Below are 17597 nucleotides of genomic sequence, written 5' to 3'. Positions count from 1 at the left end.
GGAACTCTCTTGCTTTTTTGATGATCCAGCGGATGTTGTCAATTTGATCTCTAGTTCCTCTGCCTTTTCTAAAACCAGCTTGAACATCTGGAAGTTCATGGTTCACGTATTGCTGAAGCCTGGCCTGGTGGTAATTAAAAACAGATTGAGACATTTAACAAAAGCATCTATATAAATTTTTAAAAGGTATGTAAGTAAAACACATTACACAGTTTACTAGAAAACATCTAAACACATTAAGTACATTACAGTGTTTGCTTAAGTTGAGAGGATGATGAGAATGGGGATACAAGAATAAACAATAAAAATATAGAAATGTGAAACTTCACTTTTCCCGTGGGTGGTCTTTGAAGCCTCTGATGGCTGACTAGGTGGGTATCTACAGACCACTACCTATGTGTCTGTCATTATTGCTATCTTTGAGAGTAATGTTTCTCATTATCATTGGAACATTTTGTTGTTGTTGTTGTTGTTAAATTAACTGTACTTAAAGTGATTATTTGGAGTTCATGGTTCTGAAATCTTGCTCTTTTTTTGTTCTTCACTTCCCCTTTCTTTCCTTTTTCTGTTACTGTATGTTCTGTTTGGTTATTGCTTTAATGCAGAATATACTGACCTCATTGTTTATATCTGGTTTAGGTACTGCTTGTAGAGCCAGTACTATATGTTGTTGTTCTTAGAAGATAGTAGTTAGTAGGACTTCCCTGCTGATTGGTTCAGTGACTAAGACGCCACACTCCCAGTGGCGGGGGCATGGGTTCAGTCCCTGATCTGGGAACTAGGTTTCACATGCTGCAACTAAAAATAAAATCCCACACACTGCAACTAAAGATCCCACATGCCACAGTGAAGATCGAAGGTCTTACATGCCGCAACTAACACCTGGTGCAGCCAGGTAAATAAATATTTTTTTTAGAAAGATAATAATGATGAGTCATGTGAGAGACTTTTCAATGTCTTTTTAATAATGGTCTTTTTTTGATTAAAGCAAGGGGGAAAGATACTGGTAATATAGGAATCACAGCTTTGATCCATTACTCTTTATGAAATTCATGTTATTTGTTTTGCTTTTCCTTTAAGAATATCTGGTTAGGGCCAATAAAAATATTGACTCCTAGAGAGTTCCCCTAAGGTAGCAGTAAGATCTTGAATAGAAAAAATACAGGAAACAAAGAGCCCTGCCTTTTGGCAATTTTTGTTAGTAGAACTCTCCCTCTGTAGGTCATGAACTTTTGAGTATCCTGAATTTTGAGTTTGCTTCAGTTGAGGTTTCTGATTGTGAACGGCTACCACCCAGGCTGGAGCTCCAGTTTAGCAACTGGAGAAAGGAGCTGTGATGGAATTAAAGTAACCGTAGCAACCATTATAATGTAAATAAGTCTCCTTGGGAAGTAAATTGAGAGCGTCCTCACTTGTTAGGGCATTCCTTTAGAGATTTTACTACTAGAGCTGACCACCAGTTTGCTATTAAAAACCCGGTGTAACTCCTCCTTGAACACTATCAAGTCCTGTGCCTCTCCAGCTTTCTTTAATAGCTTTTTGACAAGCTAGCCCCATGCATAGAAAACACAATGAATCTTTCATGTGCTTATCTTCTTCGTACACATGAACACTTCTTTTTCCTCTACTGAAGTTAAAATTTTTCTCACTGTCTTCTGTTACTAACTTTGCTGCAGCTCTGTAATGCCCAAAGGAAGCCACTTAGGTTCCCAGAAAAACAACGTGGTGTGTGCTTAGCAGACCCTGTTGGCCAAGATTTGCTTATGGTAGAACCGGTGGTGCCATGGCTACTCCTTAAGCAACATGAAAGAGATAAATCTTTGGTTTCAAATCTCATTACTTTTTTGTTTTAGCATTAAGCTCTAAGAAATAAAAATTTCTAAATGTTGTATAGTTTTAATGCAGGCTTACTTTGTGGGTTTAGAGACTGGATGGCTGGCTGCTGCTAAGTCGCTTCAGTCGTGTCCGACTCTGTGCGACCCCATAGACGGCAGCCCACCAGGCTCAGGCATCCCTGGGGTTCTTCAGGCAAGAGTACTGGAGTGGGATGCCATTGCCTTCTCCGTTGGATGGCTGGAGGAAGTAATAAAAGTGAAGCCAGAGTATTACCAAATTGGAGTTGGGTTAATAAGTGTAATACTATACTTGTTTACTGTGTCCCTAATGAGTCTAGTGGGCTTCCCTTGTGGCTAAGCTGGTAAAGAATTCGCTGCAATGTGGGAGACCTGGGTTGGGAATATCCCGTGGCAAAGGGAAAGGCTACCCACTCCAGTATTCTGGCCTGGAGAATTCTATGGACTGTACAGTCCATGGGGTCGCAAGGACTAGACCGAGCGACTTTCACTTTCTAACGAGTCTAGCAGTTTTAACAAAGAGGTTGTGAGTAAAAAACTTAGAGTTCTAATTCAAGTTTAACCACTGTCATGTGGTTTGGTGCCAAGTAAATAGGTTCTCTCAACCTCAGCTTTATGTTTGTAAAAGAACAATGAAAAAATGACTTTGTATTGTAGAAATATTTATTAATACAAGAGGAACTGAAATATAAGTAGTGGCAAGACCCGCCTCTTGAGAAACCTGTATACAGCTCAGGAAGCAACAGTCAGAACTAGACATGGAACAACAGACTGGTTCGAAATAGGAAAAGGAGTACGTCAAGGCTGCATGTTGTCACCCTGCTTATTTAACTTATATGCAGAGTACATCATGAGAAACGCTGGGCTGGAAGAAGCACAAGCTGGAATCAAGATTGCCAGGAGAAATATCAATAACCTTAGATATGCAGATGACACTAATCTAATGGCAGAAAGTGAAGAGGAACTAAAAAGCCTCTTGATGAAAGTGAAAGAGAGTGAAAGTTGGCTTAAAGCTCAACATTCAGAAAACTAAGATCATGGCATCTGGTCCCATCACTTCATGACAAATAGATGGGGAAACAGTGGAAACAGTGTCAGATTTTATTTTGAGGGGCTCCAAAATCATTGGAGATGGTGATTGCAGCCATGAAATTAAAAGACGCTTACTCCTTGGAAGGAAAGTTATGATCAACCTAGATAGCATATTCAAAAGCAGAGACGTTATTTTGCCAACAAAGGTCAATCTAGTCAAGGCTATGGTTTTTCCAGTGGTCATGTATGGATGTGAGAGTTGGACTGTGAAGACAGCTGAGCGCCGAAGAATTGATGCTTTTGAGCTGTGGTGTTGGAGAAGACTCTTGAGAGTCCCTTGGACTGCAAGGAGATCCAATCAGTCCATCCTAAAGGAGATCAGTCCTGGGTGTTCTTTTGAAGGACTGATGCTAAAGCTCAAACTCCAATAGTTTGGCCACCTCGTGCGAAGAGTTGACTCATTGGAAAAGACTCTGATGCTGGGAGGGATTGGGGGCAGGAGGAGAAGGGGACAACAGAGGATGAGATAGCTGGATGGCATCACCGACTTGATGGACATGAGTTTGAGTAAGCTCTGGGAGTTGGTGATGGACAGGGAGGCCTGGCGTGCTGCGATTCATGGGGCCGCAAAGAGTCGGACATGACTGAGCGACTGAACGAACTGATGATCAAGAACATCATCTGATAGAAGACAGAAATTCTAACTTTCAGGGTAATATTCCTTACATAGCCTATGTGCTTGCTTCAGTTAAGGCTTTCTACTTTGGTTTTTTAAGTTTTTTCCTCCAGCTTTATCCTTTTGTTGAGTTGTCATTGAGATCACATTAGTTACTCCTGTGTAACAAATCTTTGTTGGCTTAGCCATCAACAGCTGAGTTGATTTTTGAACTTCAAATTCTTGAGCATTTATTACATGTCAGGTTAGGGCTTCCCAGGTGGTGCAGTGGTAAAGAATCTGCCTGCCAATGCAGGAGACATGGGTTCGATCCCTGGGTCAGGAAGATCCCATGGAGAAGGAAATGGCAACCCGCTCCAGTGTTCTTGTCTGGAGAATCCCATGGACAGAGAAGCATGGACAGGCCGCAGTCCATGGGGTTGCAAAGAGTTGGGCATGGCTGAGCATGCACTCACACACACATACACGTTTGGAACTGTGTACATGGGAAATAAGTACAAAATGTATAAAACATAATTTGTGCCATGCAATATAACAGTCATTCAAAGAACTGGGAAACAGCTCTGATGTTACTTTTACTATCTCAGATCTCATCTCTGTGGATATCATTCCTGATTCTCTCAGGTCTTTCTTTCATTTGGTTTAGTTTCCAGCCCCAGTACTACCATCCTGGTTATCCTCTTCTGTATCTGTTATAAGTGGTAAGTTATCACTTTATTTTTTAATTAATTTCTTTTTATTCAAGGATAATGCTTTACCAAATTCTGTTTTCTGTCAAACCTCAACGTGAATCAGCCACAGGTATACATGTATCCCCTCCCTTTGAACTTCCCTCCCGTCTCCTTCCCCATCCCACCCCTCTAGGTTGATACAGAGCCCCTGTTTGAGTTTCCTGAGCCATACAGCAAATTCCCATTGGCTATCTATTTTACGTACAGTAAGTTTCTATGTTACTCTTTCCATACATCTCACCCTCTCCTCCCTTCTCCCCATGGCCACAAGTCTATTTTCTATGTCTGTTTCTCCATTGCTGCCCTGAAAATAAATTCTTCAGTGCCATTTTTCTAGATTTCGTATATGTGTGTTAGAATATGATATTTATCTTTCTCTGACTTACTTCACTGTATACAGTAGGTTCTATGTTCGTCCACCTCATTAGAACTGATTCAAAGGTGTTCCTTTTTAAGTATTCCATTGTGTCTATGTACCACAGCTTCTTTATCCTTTCATTTGTTGATGGACATCTAGCTTGCTTCCATGCTCTAGCTGTTGTAAATAGTGCTGCGATGAACAGTGGGATACATGTGTCTTTTTCAATTTTGGTTTCCTCAGGGTATATGCCTAGGATGGGATTGCTGGGTCATATGCTGGTTTTATTCCTAGTTTTTTAAGGAATCTCCATACTGTCTTCCATAGTGGCTATATCAGTTTACGTTCCCACCAACAGTGCAGGAGCATTCCCTTTTCTCTACACCCTCTCCAGCATTTATTATTTGTAGGCTTTTTGATGATGACCATTCTGACCGGTGTGAGGTGATATCTCATTGTGGTTTTGATTTGCATTTCTGTAATTATGAGTGATGTTGAGCATATTTTCATGTGTTTGTTAGCCATCTGTATGTCTTCTTTGGAGAAATGTCTGTTTAGGTCTTTTTTCCACTTTTTGATCAGATTGTTTGTTTTTCTGGTATTGAATTGTATGAGCTGCTTGTGTATTTTGGAAATTAATCCTTTGTCAGTTGTTTCATTTGCTATTATTTTCTCCCATTCTGAGGGTTGTCTTTTCACCTTGCTTAGTGTTTCCTTTGCTGTGCAAAAGCTTTTAAGTTTAATCAGGTCCTACTTGTTTACTTTTGTTTTTGTTTCCATTGTTCTAGAAGATGAGTCATAGAAGATCTCGCTTTGATTTATGTCATCGAGTGGTCTGCCTATGTTTTCCTCTAAGAGTTTTATAGTTTCTGGGCTTACATTTAGGTTTTTAATCCATTTTGAGTTTATCTTTGTGTATGGTGTTAGGAAATGTCCTAATTTCATTCTTTTACATATAGCTGTCCACTTTTCCCAGCACCATTTATTGAAGAGGCTGTCTTTGACACATTGTATATTCTTGCTTCCTTTGTCAAAAATAAGGTACCCATATGTGCATGAGTTTATTTCTGGGCTTTTTATCTTGTTCCATTGGTTTATAATTCTGTTTTTGTGCCAGTACCATACTGTCTTGATGACTGTAGCTTTGTAGTATAATCTGAAGTCAGGAAGCTTTATTCCTCCAGCTCCATCCTTCTTTCTCAAGATTGCTTTGGCTATTCCGGGTTCTTTTGTGTTTCCATATGAATTGTGAAATTTTTTGTTCTAGTTCTGTGAAAAATGTCATTGGTAATTTGATAGGGATCACACTGAATCTGTAGATTGTGTTTGGTAGTATAGTCATTTTCACAATAGTGATTCTTCCTACCCAGGAACATGGAATATCTCTCCATCTGTTTATGTCATCTTTGATTTCTTTCATTAGTCTCATAATTTTCTGTGTACAGTTCTTTTGTCTCCTTAGGTAAGTTTATTCTTAGATATTTAATTATTTTTGTTGCAATGGTGAATGGGATTGATTCCTTAACTTCTCTTTCTGATTTTTCATTGTTAGTAAGTTACCACTTTTAAGAGGTTATATTCTAATTACAATTCTCAGAAAGTTGCCTGACCTGTAGTGATTTCCTTCTCTGTTCAGTCACTAGTGGTGGTGGTTTAGTCATTAAGTTATGTCTGACTCTTGTGATCTCATGGACTGTGTGTAGCCTGCCAGGCTTCTCTGTCCATGGGATTCTCCAGGCAAGAATACTAGAGTAGGTTGCCATTTCCTTCTCCCATCAGTCACTAGACTGTTATTTTATTAACTGAATTTGTGTAAAGTTTTTAAGCTGACACTACACATCAAAGCTTCATCTTTAGCTTACGGTCAAATAAACTCTCAACTAATTATCAACTGATATTAAAATTGATTCCTTCGGAATTCTCTTGTGATACAGTGGTTAGGGCTCTGCAGGCTCACTGCTAAGGGCCTGAGTTTGATTCCCTGGTCATGGAGCTGAGACTCCACAAGCCACTTGGTGCAGCCAAAAAAATGAAAATACTAGAATATTTTAAATTACTTACGTAACTTGCAATAAATTTTTAAAAATTGATTTCTTACTAGTCGCATACTTTTGTTTAGATAAATGAATTTACATGTATCCTTGATAAATTCCATTTTGCATTTTCAGCCCATTGTTTCGACCTATCTGTTCAGATATTTTTGATTTTCAATTATGACTTTCATGGTATTACCTAACCTTCCCATGTTTTATATCACTAGGAAAATTTATAAGCTACCACTTGAATCTTCAAGGTCGTTGATAAACACTGAAAAAAGTAAGGTCAAATACAGAGCCCTGAGATAACCTGAGAGCCTTTCATCCAGACTGATACTGTTGAAAAAAATTTGTACAATATGAGAATTGGGAATTAAGTTTTATTTGGGTCAAATGAGGCCTGCAGACAGCTTTCAGATAGCTCTGAGAAAGTGCTCCAAGGGATGAGGGGAGGAGCTAGGATATGTAGGAGTTGTGCTACAAAGGGCAGGTAATCTGGAAAGTCACAAGATTACTGGTAAACCAGAAATGTCAAGGTAAGGAATTTAGCGCTTTTCTGTGTATGGGAAAATGCAGAAGTCTGGCCTCACTGGAAACATTTCTTTGATATGCATCTTCCTATCTGGGGACAGTGTCCTATGTTTTCACAACCTAAGTTTGCTCAGGGGTCATGGGGAGTGGCTGCAGTCTGATGGCTGCTAGATGACATGTATTCTTTCCTTCCTGAGTTCCCGCAGGGCTCACTAGCTTGACCATCCTTGGTGGCTGCAATTGCTTGTGACTGTGACATCCTTGTTTTCTGATATGGCAGGAAATTATTCCATTTCTCAGTATCAAGCCACTGATGAATAATCTGAGATGGTTCAGCTTATTCTCAATCCATCACCTAACGAACATAAGAAACTTTACTTTGATCTCAACGAGATGTATTTGACCTACTCTGTGTTATTTCTCTGATCTCTCAATCTAGTAGTTTTTAAATTAGGTTAATATGTTTTTTTTCTTATTGAACCCATTCTGGCTTCTAGAGCTTTCTTTGCTGCTGCTGCTGCTAAGTTGCTTCAGTCGTGTCTGACTCTGTGCGACCCCATAGACGGCAGCCTACCAGGCTCCTCCATCCCTGGGATTCTCCAGGCAAGAACACTGGAGTGGGTTGCCATTTCCTTCTCCAGTGCATGAAAGTGAAAAGTGAAAAGTGAAAGGGAAGTCGCTCAGTCGGGTCCAACCCTCACTGACCCCATGGACTGCAGCCTCCCAGGCTCCTCCGTCCATGGGATTTTCCAGGCAAGAGTACTGGAGTGGGGTGCCATTGCCTTCTCCGGAGCTTTCTTTACCTCTTCCCTATTCTGTCATAGGCTGACAGAATATTGCTGGAAATCCTTGTGAAACTTTTTTTTCCCTTTCTAGTTTTATATGGATATAATTGATATATACCATATGTTTAAGGTGTACAGCATAGTGATTTGACTTACATACCTCATGAAATGATTATCACAGTAAGTTAATGAATATCCAGCACCTCATATGGATACAAAATTAAAGAAATAGAAAAAAATTCTCTTTTGTGAAGAGAACTCTTAGAATTTTTTCTCTTGACAACTTTTATATATAATATTTAGTAATGTTAATTATTTTTATCATGTTGTACATTACATCCCTAGTATTTAGTTATCTTAGTTTGTGCTTTTTGCCTGTCTTCATCAAATTCCCCCTCTTCAGTCCTTGCCTGTGGTAAGTACAAATCTGATCTCTTCTTCTATGAGTTAGTTAATTTGTTAGTTTTGTGTATATGTTTGAAGTATAATTGACCCACAACACTATGTTATTTCTTGGTACACAGCATAATGATTTGCTGTTTTTATACATTTCAAAGTGATCATCATGTCAAGTCTAGTTACTGTCTGTCCTCATCATACAAAGACAAAACATGATTATTGACTATATTCCCCACACAAATACATTTGACTTATTTCTTTTGTTACTGAAAATCTGTCTCTCTCAATCTCCCTCACCTAATTTCTCTCTTTCCCCCATCGCCTGTGCTCTGGCAGCCATCTGTTTGTTCTCTGTATCTGTGACTATTTTCATTTAGTTATTAGTGTTTACTTGTTTTGTTTTTTATATTTCACATAAAAGTGAAATGCAGTATTTGTGTTTCTCTGACTTGTTTCACTTAGTGTAGTTCTTTCTAGATCCATCTTTGTTGTCACAGATGGCAAGATTTCATTCTTTTTTAAGGATAAAAAATATTTCATTGTATGTGTGTATATATATATACACATATACACACACACACACACATGTGTATCTCTCTCTCTCTCTCTCTCTCTCTCTCTCTCTCTCTCTCTCTCCTTTTCCATTCATCTGTTGAGACACTTAGGTTGCTCCCATATCTTGGCTATTGTAAATAATGTTGCAGTGAACATGGGGGTACATGTATGTTTTTGAAATAGTGTTTTGTTTTCTTTGGATAAATACATAGGCATGCAATCGATAGATCATATGGTAGTTCTGTTTTTAATTTTTGAGCTATCTCCATACTGTTTTTCATAATGGTTGCACCAGTTTACTTTTCCACAGTACAGAGGGTTCTCTTTTCTCTGCATCCTCACCAGCACGTATTATTTGTCTTCTATGTTGTCCTTCTGACAGGTATGAGATGGTATCTCATTGTGATTTAGATTTGCATTTCCCTCATGATTGGTGATGTTGAAGCATCTTTTCATGTACCTGTTAGCTATCTGTATGTTATCTTTGTAAAAATGTCTTTTACGTCCTCTGCCTGAATTTTAATTTGGTGTTTTTTTTTTTTTGCTAATGACTTGTATGAGTTCTTTATGTATTTTGGATATTAATCCCTTATCGGATATATTTTTTTGCACATATCTTCTGTCATTCAATAAGCGGTCTTTTTGTTCTATCGCTAGTTTCCTCTCTGTACAAAAACTTGAGCTACTGGATGCTCTCTTATTATCTTTTTTTCTGTCTCAGGCTTCAATTTTCACTTAACCATATGTATACCATTCTGTTTTACAATCTGGAAGATTATTCTTAAGAAAGAAAGTGGAGATCAAGAGGATTTGGTTTTGTGACTTTTTCTTCCATGGCTGAAGTTGATGCTGCCATGGCTGCAAGACCTCATTCAATTGATGGGAGAGTGGTTGAGCCAAAACGTGCTGTTGCAAGAGAGGAATCTGGAAAGCCGGGGGCTCATGTAACTGTGAAGAAGCTGTTTGTTGGTGGAATTAAGGAAGATACTGAGGAACATCATCTTAGAGATTACTTTGAGGAATATGGAAAAATTGATACCATTGAGATTATTACTGACAGGCAGTCTGGAAAGAAAAGAGGCTTTGGATTTGTTACTTTTGATGACCATGATCCTGTGGATAAGATTGTGTTGCAAAAATACCATACTGTCAATGTTCATAATGCAGAAGTAAGAAAGGCTTTGTCTAGACAAGAAATGCAGGAAGTCCAAAGTTCTAGAAGTGGAAGAGGAGGCAACTTTGGTTTTGGAGATTCTCGTGGTGGCGGTGGGAATTTTGGACCAGGACCAGGAAGTAACTTTAGAGGAGGATCTGATGGATATGGAAGTGGCCGTGGATTTGGGGATGGCTATAATGGGTATGGAGGAGGACCTGGAGGTGGCAATTTTGGAGGTAGCCCTGGTTATGGAGGAGGAAGAGGAGGATATGGTGGTGGAGGACCTGGATATGGCAACCAGGGTGGGGGCTACGGAGGTGGTTATGACAACTGTGGAGGAGGAAATTACGGGAGTGGAAATTACAATGATTTTGGAAATTATAACCAACAACCTTCTAACTATGGTCCAATGAAGAGTGGAAATTTTGGTGGTAGCAGGAACATGGGGGGACCATATGGTAGAGGAAACTATGGTCCAGGAGGCAGTGGAGGAAGTGGGGGTTATGGAGGGAGAAGCAGATAGTGAGCTGCTTCCTATTTGCCATGAGCTTCACTGTATAAATAGGAGAGGATGAGAGCCCAGAGGTAACAGAGCAGCTTCAGGTTATCGAAATAACAATGTTAAGGAAAATCTTATCTCAGTCATGCATAAATATGCAGTGATATGGCAGAAGACACCAGAGCAGATGCAGAGAGCCATTTTGTGAATGGATTGGATTATTTAATAACATTACCTTACTATGGAGGAAGGATTGTTAAAAAAAAACTGCCTTTGAGACAGTGTCTTAGCTTTTTAATTGTTGTTTCTTTCTAGTGGTCTTTGTAAGAGTGTAGAAGCATTCCTTCTTTGATAATGTTAAATTTGTAAGTTTCAGGTGACATGTGAAACCTTTTTTAAGATTTTTCTCAAAGTTTTGAAAAGCTATTAGCCAGGATCATGGTGTAATAAGACATAACGTTTTTCCTTTAAAAAAATTTAAGTGCGTGTGTAGAGTTAAGAAGCTGTTGTACATTTATGATTTAATAAAATAATTCTAAAGGAAAAAAAAAAAAGTGGAAACAAAATAAGAGTAGAATAGGTCAGGTGTTTATCTTTTAGCATGGTGAAAGGGCCTGTCTCCTCTTTTTGTCTCCAACTTTGCTGGAAAAAGACTATGTGTTAGCACTTTTCGTAAACTTATATTGATCCTGTATTATGTGCCGAACACTGCATTAGATCTGGACTCCAAAGATGAATAAAATGAAGTCTTTTCTTTCAAGGAAGTCACAGTGTAGTTGGAAAGATAAATATAAATTTTTATAGCATAGGAAAGTAAGGACTGCTGGAGGATGTTCAGAATCCTGTGATGGTACTCAGGAAAGAGCAACCAGTTGTGTTTAATGGAGCTGTTGATGTGAGCCTTCACAGAGGAAATTCTGTTTAAGTGGATTCTTAAAGGAAGTATAGTTTTGGGTTGATTGGGGTGGGATAAGTTAAAGGCCAACATCATGTGTCAAGAAATCTTAAAATAGGCCATTATGATTAGAATATAGAATATAAAGGGGAGTCTCAGGAAATGAGACTAGAGAGACAAGCAGGACCATATCGGAAAGGGCCTTGATAACTAGGCTGGAATTTTGACTCTGGTAGGCACATGAGTGTCCTTAAAGGGTTTTAAGCACAGTATATCTTCAAAACCAGGTCAGAGTCCTTTCTTGTGATATAGTATATAGTATGCTGCTGCTAAGTCATGTCAGTTATGTCCGACTCTGTGCGACCCCATAAACGGCAGCCCACCGGGCTCCCCTGTCCCTGGGATTCTCCAGGCAAGAACACTGGAGTGGGTTGCCATTTCCTTCTCCAGTGAATGAAAGTGAAAAGTGAAAGTGAAGTTGCTCAGTCGTGTCTGACTCCTCGCGACCCCATGGACTGTAGCCTACCAGGCTCCTCCGTCCATGGGATTTCCCAGGCGAGAGTACTGGAGTGGGTTGCCATTGCCTTCTCCGAGTATATTTAGTATAGTATACTATATAAATCAGTTTAGGCTAGGTTAGGTTGTGGCAACAAATAATTCCCCACTCAGTGGCTTATAATAGCAAGAGATTATTATTTGCTCACATTGCATATCTGTCATGTGGCTCTGTTCCAGAACCAAGGCTAGAGATACAGCTCTTATCTGAGATGTTGCCCTTGTGGTGGAGGAAAATGAGACTTGATAGAACCATGCATTTCTCTGAAAGCTTCTGTTCAGAAGTAGAATGTATCATTTACTCAGTGATAATGAGTGATATATCTAGATAGAGTTACCCTAATAAAAAATATGTCCATTATGTTATCTGGGTGGCTTCACAGGTGTCTCAGTGGGTAAAGAATCCACCCACTATTCAGGAGACGCAGGAAACACCAGTTCAATTCCTGGGTCAGGCAGATCCCTTGGAGAAGGGCATGACAACCCACTCCAGTATTCTTGCCTGGAGAATCCCATGGACAGAGGAGCCTGGTGGTCCATGGGTTGCATAGAGTTGGACATGACTGAAGTGACTGAGCATGCAAACATGCACAGCATGAATATATTATTTATGTTGTGAAGATATGGTAAAATATGGTATGTGCTTAGTTGCTCAGTCATGTCTTGCTCTTTGAGACCCCATGGAATGTAGCCTGCTACACTCCTCTGTCCATGGGGTTCTCCAGACAAGAATACTGGAGTGGGTAGCCATTCCCTTTTCCAGAGGATCTTCCCAACCCAGGTATCGAACCCAAGTTTCCTGCATTGGAGGCGAATTCTTTACTATCTGAGCCTGTGTAATAATATTCAGCCAACAGAAACTGTGAACAAGCTTACTTAATAAGAAAGGGAAATGATCATTAAGTTTTAAGTGGAAAAAAAAATGGGTTATATAGTAACATGAACAGAAAATATCAATTTAATTTAAAATATCAATTTAGTTTAGAGGGAAGGAAGGAGGGATGGAGAGAGAGAGTGTGTGTGTATGTGTGTGCGCCCTCCAGTTTGGTTCACTTTAGCCTTATTAGATTTGAATGGTAGTAGATAATACATTGGAGAAGGCAATGGCACCCCACTCCAGTACTCTTGCCTGGAAAATCCCATGGACGGAGGAGCCTGGTGGGCTGCAGTTCATGGGGTTGCTGAGGGTCGGACACAACTGAGCGACTTCCCTTTCACTTTTCCCTTTCATGCATTGGAGAAGGAAATGGCAACCCACTCCAGTGTTCTTGCCTTGAGAATCCCAGGGACGGGGGAGCCTGGTGGGATGCTGTCTATGGGGTCGCACAGTCGGACATGACTGAAGCAACTTAGCAGCAGCAGCAGCATGCTATCTTGAGGATCTTGTTTTACATCAGCTTGACCCTAAAGAAATTCAGCTTGACCAGAGTATTTATGATATAACCACGTAGAAAGATCTATATATTAAAAAACTGTAACTTTAGGGACTTCCCAGGCAGTCCAGTGGGTAAGATTCTGTGCTTACACTGCATGGGGTTCAGGTTGGGAAGTTCTTCATGCTAAAGGAGGGAAAATGGTATAATTTTGAAGGAGGCATTAGGGAGTTTTTGTAGAATTTATGCTTCTTTAGAGACAACGTTAATGCTGGGCTTCAGTCTTTCATTTGTTTAAATAGAACAAACATAAAAAAGAGCTTGAATATTGCTTCATGTTCTGAGTTTCTCTTTTAGTAGGATGTTCTAGCTTTTGGAATATAAATAGACCCCTCCTTTTTAATAACTTTATTGAAGTAAAATTTTATACTATGAAGTTCATTCACTTAAAGTATACAGTTGAGTGGTTTTGTATATTTACAGAGTTGTGTGACCAATCACCATAGTCTACTTTTAGAACATTTTCTGTATCCCCAAAAGAAACCTCATAGTAGTTATTCCCTACTCCTCCCAGTACACCACCATGCCATCTCCAGGCAACCATTAATCTATTTTCTACGTCTATAGATTTTTCAGTTCTGGACATTTCATATAAGTGAAATACTTACAATGTGTAGTATACTTACAGTATTTGTGTCCCATATTCAGTTCAGTTCAGTCGCTCAGTCGTGTCCGACTCTTTGCGACCCCATGAATCACAGCACACCAGGCCTACCTGTCCATCACCAACTCCCAGAGTTCACTTAAACTCACGTCCATCGAGTCAGTGATGCCATCCAGCCATCTCATCCTCTGTCGTCCCCTCCTCCTGCCCCCAATCCCTCCCAGCATCAGAGTCTTTTCCAATGAGTCAACTCTTCGCATGAGGTGGCCAAAGTACTGGAGTTTCAGCTTTAGCATCATTCCTTCCAAAGAACACCCAGGGCTGATCTCCGTTAGAATGGACTGGTTGGATCTCCTTGCAGTCCAAGGGACTCTCAAGAATCTTCTCCAACACCACAGTTCAAAAGCATCAGTTCTTCAGTGCTCAGCTTTCTTCACAATCCAACTCTCACATCCATACATGACCACTGGAAAAACCATAGCCTTGACTAGACAGACCTTTGTTGGCAAAGTAATGTCTCTGCTTTTTAATATGCTATCTAGGTTGGTCATTAGAGGTCACTTTAAAGTTTATGATATTTATAGCTCTATCTTGTGTGATAAATTGACTTGATTCTTAATTTATATTTGTATTCTGTCATTTAATACAATGCTTTGTACATTGTATATAGCAAATAAATAATTTGTAGATTACATGGATTTTTTAATGGATATTAAAAGATATATTTTGTGGATAATTGTCCTGGTGTCTGAATTTCATTTACTGTTGCTTACTTCCATTTTCTCCCCTGACTACTCACTTTCTAGCTGAATAGTGTTTTTACTCATACTACTGATGAAAAGTGTTTTACTCAGGTCCTCTTTATTCCTGCAGAATAAATTATACAGTACTTGGTAGAAGTCAGTAGTTTACTGAAAAAAGATGAAGCTCATTAGGAGACTGCTAGGTATATCTTAACAGTTCATTTTTCATTTCCCTTAGACCTTTCCTCAGTGTATAATCTGGATTACCCTGATTAAAGGATTTTGCCTTCCAAATGTAATGTCAGTTGTGTCTAGAACTGCCTTGGTATGCCTGCTTGAATGGTATCCTCTTGCATTAACCACTAGAGCACAAAGAGATTCGGATAGGGTAGTATGTACATACATTCCTTTATTTTTTTATATATTCCTTTAGTTAGAATCTTCTTAGTGCAAATAATCTTGGATCTGTGAATGCTCTGTCCTGTTTGTGATAAAAGGCAGATTTTTTTTTCTTTTTTATCTTTTTGAATTTTGCTTCCTGTTGCCTTTGTTTTTGTTTTCCCTGTCATATGTTTTACATTTGACAGAAGACAAAAAGAATAGTAAAGATTCCTAGTCAAGTGTCAGATTGAATTTAATAAATGTTATTTTAAATCCAGTAGCTGAGCTTGTAAAAAAAAAGAAAGAAAGAAAGAAAATCCTCAGTGGGAAAAGTGAAGAGGGCATTTAAAACCAAAGTTGTAGGTACATATGCTAAAGTTATGGCTGCCGTAGGTAAATAAAAGGTTTCAGTTTTAACGGCCATACAGGAAAAAGGGACTTTGCTACTTCCCTCCGTAAAGCTAGTTCCTCAAAAGTTTGCTATATTGTTGAAAAGTTGATATAGAAAAAAAACATCTTCTCCAGTGATATAGATGTCAAGGAAGTTCATCCACACTGTGTGAGCTCTGAGAATTAGTTACCATGAACTTCTGTTGTAACCTTGGTTTAGAGTGTCCCTTTTTTTCTACAGTTTGGGGAACCCAAAGCTGAGAAATTAATGTATAAAGTAGTCCTAAATTAGTGATGGTCCCATATATCAGGATGAAGCAAATATAAAACTTCTCTATAGGAATATCTTCAGTGTAGGCCACACAGGATTCCCACAGCTAAAGGTGTCCTACAGATTTTTTTTTTTTTGAAAAGTGGAACTTTAAAAAATGCAGTTGTTGAAATTTAAAACTCAATGGACAATGTCAGTGGTAGAATGGATAGATTGTATATTCATGCAATGGAATACTGTAAAGCAATGGAAATGAATAAATTGCTGGCATGTATAAGATCATGTTTGAATAATGATAATGCTGAATGAGGGAAGGCAGACAAAGAGTACATACTGTATGATTTTAATCATATACAGCTAAAAACCCTAACGTATATTAGAAGTCATGAATCAGTCTTTGAGGAAGAGGGAGGGGTTAGTGACTAGGGAGGGGGCAAGAGGGAGGTTTCTGGAGTGCCAATAACATTACATTTCTTGACCTTGTGGTTACGTGATTGTCTCACTTGTGATAATTTATTGAGCTATGATTTATTTATACACTTGTTCAATCTAAAAGAAAGCAGGAATCAAAAATGTAATAAATATCATAGAAAAGATAGGATAAATTAAAAGCACAGTAAAAGGTGGTAGAAATAAGTTCAAATGCATCAGTAATCATACTAAAGTATATGAATTACACTTACCCGTTAAAAGACAGATTGTCTGTTCTATCATGTTTCCAAGATGGTTGACATGTGTCCCATCCTCCCACCTACAGGTCGAGTTTTTTCCTCCATTCATCTTGAATCTGGGCTGGCTTTTGTAATTTGCTTAAGCAATAGAATATGCCAGAAGTGACATCCTGGGACTTTCAGGGCTAGGGCCTGAGAAATTTTGCTGCTTCTATCTAGCCTTTTTGGACATTCTTTTTTTGAGTGTTCTCCCATGGAATATTCATTCTGGGGACCTAGCTGTCGTGCTGTGAGAAGCCCAAGCCAGATGGAGAGGCCCAACTGAGTTCCCAGCCAACTGCCAGCATCAACTACTAGCCATGTGAGTGAGTTAAGGAATCATCTTGGATATTCTAGACCCAGCAGACATCCTATGGAGAAAAACCCGGATGCCAGGCATATGGACCTAGTCTATTCATCATCGTCAGCCATTAGAGTCACCGTACCTGAGGTCCCAGAGGTCACAGAGCAGACATAAGCCCTTCCTACTGTACCTTGTCTGAATTCCTGACCCTCAGAATTATGAACATAATAAAATGGTTGTAGTTCTATGCCAGTAGACTTTGGGGTAGTTTGTTTATAACAATAGATAATTGAAATAGAATTCAGTACCTAGAAGTGCTGTTATAATCTAAAATATGGATTGGCTTTGGGACTTGGCAGTGGGCAGAGGCTGGAGGGACCTTGAGGAGACTATTGGTGAAGTTTTGAAAAACAAAAAAGTATTACTAGAGGCTGGATAAAAAGGAAACTTTGTTATGTGGTGATGGTGGTACAAGGTTTATTAACACTGACACGTGTGGGCACATGAAAGATAGAAAATGTATTTAATATATTCATTTTATCTAAGAAGTTTTCTAGACAGAAGGTTGAAAAGTGTTACCTAACTTCTCATGATAAGGTGAAAATACAGAGATGAATGAGCTAAAAAATGAACTATTCAGTTTTCAAGCAGAATTTAGAGGGAAAATATTTCTAACCCAAGCTCTGTTATATTAGGAAAT

The 17597-nt window shown here is 39.0% G+C and overlaps 2 protein-coding genes across 4 annotated transcripts in view; both read left to right on the top strand.

The window, feature by feature from the left end:
* Positions 1-17597, top strand: part of AHCYL2 (adenosylhomocysteinase like 2) — a 191399-nt gene that overhangs the window by 36523 nt on the left and 137279 nt on the right. The window lies entirely within an intron of this gene.
* On the top strand, positions 9735-11078 carry LOC113891231 (heterogeneous nuclear ribonucleoproteins A2/B1-like). Of its 2 annotated transcripts, XM_027539030.1 has the most exons (2): positions 9735-10333; positions 10454-11078. In XM_027539030.1, exons 1-2 carry the CDS (start codon positions 9790-9792, stop codon positions 10633-10635), a joined length of 726 nt encoding a protein of 241 aa, XP_027394831.1. In that variant the 5' UTR covers positions 9735-9789; the 3' UTR covers positions 10636-11078. The 2 variants fall into 2 exon arrangements, with proteins under 2 accessions (XP_027394831.1, XP_027394830.1); XM_027539029.1 differs by having other exon boundaries at positions 9736-11078.

The sequence above is a fragment of the Bos indicus x Bos taurus genome, chromosome 4 (genome assembly GCF_003369695.1).
Source record: "Bos indicus x Bos taurus breed Angus x Brahman F1 hybrid chromosome 4, Bos_hybrid_MaternalHap_v2.0, whole genome shotgun sequence".
NCBI lineage: Eukaryota > Metazoa > Chordata > Mammalia > Artiodactyla > Bovidae > Bos > Bos indicus x Bos taurus.
Note: the sequence above shows the minus strand (reverse complement) of the source record. Positions and strands in the feature narration are given on the sequence as shown.